The 8,359-nt window shown below is 34.6% G+C and overlaps 1 protein-coding gene across 1 annotated transcript; it reads right to left on the bottom strand.

Annotated features, from left to right (window-relative positions):
* Positions 1-271: 271 nt before the first annotated feature.
* LOC133863989 (uncharacterized) lies at positions 272-4,747 on the bottom strand. The gene is made up of 5 exons (XM_062300168.1): positions 4,628-4,747; positions 3,971-4,036; positions 2,410-2,498; positions 2,166-2,263; positions 272-1,033 (listed from the first exon to the last, which is right to left on the bottom strand). Exons 2-5 carry the CDS (start codon positions 3,978-3,980, stop codon positions 934-936), a joined length of 297 nt encoding a protein of 98 aa, XP_062156152.1. The 5' UTR covers positions 3,981-4,036; positions 4,628-4,747; the 3' UTR covers positions 272-933.
* Between the last annotated feature and the right edge of the window lie 3,612 nt (positions 4,748-8,359).

The following is an 8,359-nucleotide window of genomic DNA, read 5'->3' as shown; positions in this document are numbered from 1 at the left end:
ACACCCATGAACGTTGAGAAAATTTTGTACTATCAGAGCACCCCCAACCTAAGGGTGCCACATGGCCAGACAATAGGCTAGTTTGGTAAAAACATGTACAGAAAAGAGTAGTGGATTGTTAATTTTAGAATTAGTAAAAAGTGATGATGTGATATAAAGTAAAAAGAATTTGTATAGAAAAGTAAAAAAAAATTGTATTGCAGTGAATTTTTTTATTTGAATAGTAATAAAAAAATTATTGATGTGATATTAAAATTAAAAAAAGTGAAAATATTTTGATGTCGATTAGTATAAGAAAATATGAAGAAAAAAAAAGTACATGAACAGTAACTCGCATTACTGTGTTCTGTCCTTGTGTTTAACAAACCAGGCCAATTATGCTGAGGAAATTAGCCACCACTGTAAAGAGAGCAATCATTGTAGCAAGTAATTCCCAATTCTCTTCATTGTCAAAACTTTCCATTCCATTCTTTTTCGGACAACTTTACTAACTTGAGCATCCGAAACAACCCACAAAAGTCTCGTTGCTCACCCTCTATCTGTTTGGTAGGCACTTTTCAACAGACGTATTGGCGTGCTATAAAACTATACTTACAATTATTAGGAGCTGTCCGTGGGGAGGTGGGTCTTCCCTTCCCAACTGCTGGTGTGAGTAGCTAAATTAGCTATGTAGTCTTAAGACTCGACCGCCGGTAAAAAAAAGAGGTATGCTAGTAAGCTCACCGAGTTAATGGGTTTATTTTTACCCAAAATCAATATTCCTCACTCCACTCACACCTGCAAAATTCTATACTTTTCACTTTTCTTTCGATTGTTTTGCTTGTATTTCCAATTTCATGATAATAAATATACCAAGCATGGAAAAGGCACTGCCAAATAGAAAAGCTATTCCAACTACGGATCACAGTCTTGCTCTCTAGTTGATTGTAAGCCTCAGTTATCAATCCTCTCATTGACATTCTCACCAGAAGCTTCCATGACACTTTCCTTCCCAAATCCTAGTTCTGACATGTCTTGCTTTGCCATCAAGTTCCTGCAATATGCCAATAAAAAAGCATGTAGCAACTCTTTACATAAAAAGAAACCTGAGAAAGTCAATGAAATGAACGAGAAACGATACTTCCAGTTCTGCGTTTGCACACAAAAAAAAAAAAAAAAAAATGCTTTTATAATTTTTATATTAATTTTCTTACAACCTATCATACAGAATCAGTACTCATAAAACAGAAGTCCAGTGATTTAAGGAAAATCACGGTCTCTCAAATAGCATTGATTTCTTTGGTTGAGTTGACTTCTAGCTTTCACAATTGATCTTATTAGTTTAGCATTATAGCATACAGCATGTGAGAGATCCTACCACATCATTCATAAGCCTCCATTTTGATAATAATAAGCTCAAATTGAATTTCCTACAAGCAAATATACTGCCCAACAAACAACACAGGAACTGATTACTGGACGCTTGAAGTACGTAATATCACCAGCCCACTCAGGAAAAGTTTTAACTTTCTTGAAAATAAGCACAAGCACTGTAAAGTATTGACTGTGACAAAACAAAAGTGCATAACTTTTATCATTCTCTTCAGAATAACAACTAATTTTCTGACTCTTGCACAAGCTCCGCAAAGGCAGCGTCTGTGTTTGTAGTCAGTTAACAGCTTCGTTAGCCCTTACAAAGATATCAATGTAGTTTATAATTTGAGAGTTACACATGCAATTAGCAGATAATATAGTATTTTGATTGGTCAAATGAATCTGCAGAAAGTGGCCACACTGCCCTTAATATTTGCAGCTAATTGGATGCTAAGTAGATATAGCTGAGGCTTGGAGTTGGGGGGGAATTTCTTCTGCCTTCTTTTCTAACATATGAACCATAAATCATTCATCCTATGTCCATTAAGAAATATTGAGATCAAACAAGTTCACATCAGTAAATTCTCTAACACCATCCTGTATTAGCCTTGCTAAAGAAAAATAAAGCATGCATCTAAGAGAGTATGTCCTCTAATACAGCACTATGTTGTATTACACATTTCGTACCTCTAAATTCCTACCTCAGGGAGAAATGCCTTTGAGTGTCAAAAACTATACAGTCTAAATAATACTACGTTCTCTGCTGTTTGCACAAAAACAAGCATAATGTGTAGAAAGTACTAAAAACTCACTTTTCCATACGACATTCTAGATACTTTTTTGAAAAGCGTCTGCATTTTTCAGATTGGTGACCGAAAGATTTTAGACAGCTGAGGTATTCTTTCTTTTCCTGAAATAAAGCCCATGTATAAACTAAGCAAGTACGAAAACTAAGACATTATCATTCGGACATACTCCAACATGTACAACTTAACCATTCAAAGAAAAAGAATATCAAGAGGCAGTTTTGCAATGGAAACTCTAAAGCAACACTACCAGGTCACATAAATGCATGTGATCCAAAGGGAAGACTCCTTTTTCTGGAGGCACTGGTCTCAGTCCCCGATTCCCACCAAATGCACCACCTGCAAAAGATTAACTTTTGAAGTAAAAAATGAAATAAAATATGTCCTAAGGCAATTATTGAGGCTTTTAATAATTCTTTCACAGGTTATTAAAAGGACTGTACATGTGAGTGTGCATGCGCAATCCAGAACACAATAGTAAGTTCCACTTTCACAATCAAAATTAATCTAGGTCTTGATAGACATCATTAATAATTTTCATTTTATAAACTTTCATCTAACATTATCTAAAAGATCGAATAAGAAAGAAGTTTTGAGTTTCACATAATGAAAAAAGATAAACTTCAGCAGACAAGTGGTATCTATTTTATAATTTAGGCTGGAAGAAGTGTAACTACTTTCATAATAATTACTATCAGTTCTGAAAGTCCCCATTTGGATCAAAACTAGTCATCCAACCATTGTTCTCACTGCCCAGATAACCATGGTGGTAAGAAGTCAAGCTTGATAGGTGATGAATAATCACTAACAAAGGATGCAGTAAAGTTACAAACACTGTCTAATGTGTTTATGAGGTACAGCACTAGTTACCTCCTTTGTTTACTTCATTGAATGGCAAAATGTTGTAACCAAAACTGTATTCCGTGTTCTTTGAATACATGAAAACAAACTGTTCTGCATACCAGCTAACAATTGGTGGTTGTTATGAAGACACGTGCCAAAAGTGATCAAGAATGACTAACAAACATGGATATAATGGGTTACTGTAAACATAGTTGCATGTTCTCAAATCATTTAGTCTTAGGTTTTTATTATGATTATAAAGCTAGTAGTTTAAAGAATTGGAGAAAAATAAGTAGAAAAGCAACAGTAATTGCCCTTTCCAATAAAACAATGGTAAGAGCTCCTTTGAGAGGTATAAGGATTTACTAGAATAAATCTACTGTAGTTAAACCAAAAGATTGAGATTGTTTCTACTGGAATATCAGAAAATTGAGATAGAGCATTAGACTAAATCTCAGAAGATTGAGATTTGTATGTACAGATTTGTTTCTGGTTTTTGGAAGGTTGTTGGAGTTGTTAGTTGCTTGTAAGCAATTTGAGTTCCAGTAGATTTTATGCTGGAAGGGATGTTGTATTCTGTGTTGCTATAAAAATATCATCCATCCAAAAAAAGAAACATGTTCATCGAGCAGGTGTGAAGAATCTTGACTTGTCTTGTACTGGTGAATCCTATTCAAATCGAATGCATGCAATTAAATCTTCCTTCAAAAATTTCTTTTTCCTTTCAAAACCCCAAAACCTATCCAATATTTTCTCTTTAACCTCCAAATCCAACAGCCAAAAAGGATAACCCCAACACGTAATCGAAATTTTAGGGGACCCAAAGCAACAAATTCTGTAAGTCAATCAGCTGAACTTACAACGATATAAGCTTACTTGAGTGACTTCTTTCACTTATATTTTCTGCGAGAAGTAAAACAAAAAAGTGTACTATTTAGGCAAACAAACAGAGAAGAGAAGGGGATTACCTGCACTCATTTGTAATAGCTTCTTGACCGCTCTCTGCGATGGATGAAACAGATTCTTTCAATTCGCTGCGCAACGGAGGACAGAAAATTAGGCTAAAAATGCTACATAGTGTTTCGCAATAGTGTCTTCGACAAGAGTTACAGAAAAAAAATGTGTTTGGTAAAGTCTAAATGAAAATAGTTTGAAAACAGGAGAACAATTAGGCGGCGGAGCCACCTCCTCCTGGGCCAGGGAGAGGGTGGAACCGGTGGATCCAGACCCAACCAGTGGCTCCAACCCCGCCCCTCCAAGCAGTAAGGAGGAAGCCAAGCTCGGCCCCCTCCCCGCGTTGGAAGGGGGTGGATTCCGCCCCCTCCCGACGCAGGGAAAGGGTGGAACCACCCCCTCCTCCTCACCCGCATCCTCCCCACGCGGCCACGCTCAATGAGGGGTGATCGGGATCGGGCTACATCGCAGAGGGGGTGCACCCCATTGGCCTGCTATGTTGGATGGTCTGCTTGGAGGTCTCTGCCGATCCCATACGCCGCAACGACTAATTTTCTGGGAGTTGGGAGCTTCCAGAAGGTTGTTGATGACTCCAAAATGGTTCCGGATGGATTGGGACGATGGCAGAATGAAAGAACAAGGCAAAATGTGACAAAATATCTGTTGCCTACCGATTGTTTGATCAAATGCGTGAAAGAAAACGGTTTCAGAGAACAATTTGCAAGCCTTGTTTCTTCTTCTTGTGTTAGTGGGAGGATGGACGAAGTGTAAGCAATGTGTCGGGACTCGGGCATGTGTTCAACTCTAGAATCAAGATGAAGACTTTTATATATATAAAAAAAGGTTTCACAAAATTATAGTATAACCTTTAAAATTGAAGGTTAGCCTTTTAAAATAATATGTTTTTAAAAAAAAAAAATTCTCTTTTAGGCAATTTAAAAAAGCAGATTTTTACGTTTTCAAATTGCAATTTTTTAAAAACGTAATTTTCAAACGATTTATTTCTGCGATTTGATTTAAAATCTCACTTTTATCTACGAAATTGCAATTTCAAACGCACCTGAAGAAGACATGTATTTAAATGAAAAAGTTGGTTTGAAAGCTCGCTTGATATTCAAATTCAATTCTTTTAATTAATAAGCTCATTGTGAATACAAAATTAGATTAGGATTTTCTTCATTTGAAACGAAATTTCATAGTTAGCATTTAAATTTGGTACATCTAATTATGTGTATGAACCAATGTTAGCATGTCTTTTAAGAAAATTAAATAATGTAGAATCTAATGTTAGCCAATGTTAGCCAATCTAATTATGGCCCGAAAGCTCGCTCGATATTCGAATTCGATTCTTTTAATTAATAAGCTCATTGTGAATACAAAATTAGAATAGGATTTTCTTCATTTCAAACGGAATTTCATAATTAATATTTGAAGTTTGTATATCTAATGATGTGTATGAAGCCAATATTAGCATGTCTTTTAAAAAAAATTAAATAATGTAGAATCGTGTCCCACAAAATTAGCCTCAATTAGTAAATGAGTTATACTCGTATAAACTCAGCTCTACTCATACTCATATAAGCTCGTATAAACTCGCACAACTTCATTTTTATTATTTTTTATAGTATTATTTTAATTTCGTAATTAGAACATCTTAAGTAAGGATGAATTATCTTCCTAATGTAATAGATATAACTTGAATTTATCGTTAATGTGAGTCTTGATACAGATATATGTATATTTGTGTATATGTATAAATACATATATATAACACCCCGCCTTTTACAAAAAGACGTAAGTGATTCGATTTTTCTCATGACGTTACGATATCATCAAAATTGAGATTTGGCAGGGGAATATATTTTTTTTTAACAACTTAGGAATATAACACAACAGAGCTGATTGAAATACCTCAATATATAATTAAATATGACCAACATATTCTCACATAATAATTACACACAAAGCAATAACATATGTGCCACATGTGGCACTAATATAACGTAACCATTGTGTTAACTTAATACAAACCATAGAATATTACATATTAAAAACAACACTTAAGAGTCTCATTCATAAATATCAAGATCAGCATAATAATCCTAGTAGTTTTGACCTTCCTCTCATCCTGTATAAACATATGTGATTGTGGTTATCACCACAATCCCATACTGTAATCAAGTGAGTCAACTGCCTTCAATAATATAATGAAATACTGATTCATTTGACAATATACAATGCAACAATATGGTGTAATGAAAGATCTATATGCACAATCTCATTAACAGTTTTATATGTACAATCTCATTTATAGATGCTGTGAGACTCTGACTCATAATACGATCTCATCATATATCGATGGATAGATAGATGCCGTAAGACTTTAACACATGATACGGTCTTATCATTGCCGTGGGTATTTTACCATCTTCGGTCTTACCATAGATAGATGAATAGATAGATGCCGTAAGGCTTTAACTCATGATACGGTCTTATCATTGTCGTTGGTATTTTACCATCCCCGGTCTTACCATATATAGATGGATAGATAGATGCCGTAAGACTTTAACTCATGATACGGTCTTATCATTGTCGTTGGTGTTTTACCATCCACAGTCTTACCATATATAGATGGATAGATAGATGCCGTGATACTTCAACTCATGATACAGTCTTATCATTGCCGTGAGTATTTTACCATCTCCAGTCTTACCATAGATAGACGCCGTGGACTTTAACCACTGTCTTCGTGGATTTTAACCATCTGTTTTCCTTTCATCAGTGTTGTGGGTCTCTAAACAAACCAGTCTTATCCTGTATAGATGCCTTGGAACTTAAACCCTCGGTCTTTGCCTCGGGACGTTAACCCTCGGTCTACATGATTGATTAGCTAGTGCCTTGGGACTTAAACCCTTGGTCTTTTTAATTAGCAGGTTCATACCTCATAGCAGTAAAATATGCAATGCCAATTCATTAGCAGGCTCATGATTCATGACAATAAAATATGCAGAGTCCCAAACAAATTACATATAATTAAATATAGCAGAGATCATAAACCATAAAAATCAACATCACCATATAATCAAATAAAGCATATAAATGTATATCATTAAATAAACATAAATCATCATATTATTATATCCAGTATCACTCTCGGTAAGTATTCTAGAAATACTAGAGTTTTCTGCTTCAAAGAGAAATTCACATAAATAATGACTACACAGTTATTTACATACAACAATGAATTAGTATAATTTACCAAATACCATACTGTAACATTATTATTGTTCTCGACTTCCAACTTAACTTAGACATTATGACGGCATATAAAATAGACTGATTGTATGTCTACATATTTTTATGCGGGCATTATTACGACATTTATCATTAATGTCCAAAATACCCTTTAAGCTAAAACGGGCATTGTAACAGCTTTAGCATTAAAAAGCTTATATATATTTTTATATCAAATAAACATAGTAACTCCATTAATATGAATAGTGAGTTTTACATTTTAAAAACAACTGGATAGCGCAACGGCATAAATATAAATAATCATTATTTTAATCTTTATAAAATATGGGTAGAATAATAGCATTAGTGTTACTAATGCCTAAAAATACTTTTAGAATTTTGGGCAGTGTAACGACGCTTTTATAAAACATTTACTTTTTACTCGAGTATCACAACGGCACATTTTATTATTTAAATACATCTCTTTGAAATACCCTGTTTAAAATACATCAAATACATTAAAATACTTTAAATCTTAAAAGAATAAAAACTTATAAAAATATAACATAAGACTTATTATCTTTTCTTTTCATCTTCTTTCATTTTGTCTCCTTTTGTTCCTGGGACCCGAGAGTGAGAGAGTTGGTTCTATCTTCTTTTCTTTTCCCTTTCCTGTTTCATTGCTGACCTAAGAGAGAAGGAAGAGTTTTCTTCCTCTGAAACTGAACCGAGAGAGAGATATAAAAGAATTAGTCTCAAGTGCTCCAATCCATGGTTTAAATTGAGCAAAAGAGAGAATTAAAGAAGAAAAGAGAACTATTTTCTTGTATGAGAAGAAGAGAAGAGAAGAGAAGAGAAGAAAGTTGCTACGTTCTCTTCTTTTTCTGTTTGAAGCTACTGTGAAACTGAGAAGAGAGCATGAGAATTGATTTCTTCTTTCTGCAAATTATCCTCCCCAAGAGCAGCATCAATTTGTTGTCCAGAGAAGAGTAGCAAAGAAATTTCAGAGAAGAAGAAGAGAGGTGCGTAAATTGTGAAGGGAGCCTCTCTTATTTATAGAACATACGAACGGTTTGGATCCAATTGGGTGAATTCTGATCCAAAGGTTAGGGAACAAACTTGGGCAGCAAGTAGGTAAGCATCACGCTGGCATGGGTGAGTCATTGAAT

This window comes from Alnus glutinosa, chromosome 3, assembly GCF_958979055.1.
Source record: "Alnus glutinosa chromosome 3, dhAlnGlut1.1, whole genome shotgun sequence".
Classification (NCBI taxonomy): domain Eukaryota; kingdom Viridiplantae; phylum Streptophyta; class Magnoliopsida; order Fagales; family Betulaceae; genus Alnus; species Alnus glutinosa.
Note: the sequence above shows the minus strand (reverse complement) of the source record. Positions and strands in the feature narration are given on the sequence as shown.

Excerpts from the sequence above, each read along its gene's own strand:
- LOC133863989 (XM_062300168.1), bottom strand. Across the intron at positions 2,264-2,409 it reads ACATGCATTTATGTGACCTG|GAAAAGAAAGAATACCTCAG; the intron begins GTAGTGTTGCTT and ends GCTTTATTTCAG. Across the intron at positions 1,034-2,165 it reads CTAGAATGTCGTATGGAAAA|GAACTTGATGGCAAAGCAAG; the intron begins GTGAGTTTTTAG and ends GGCATATTGCAG.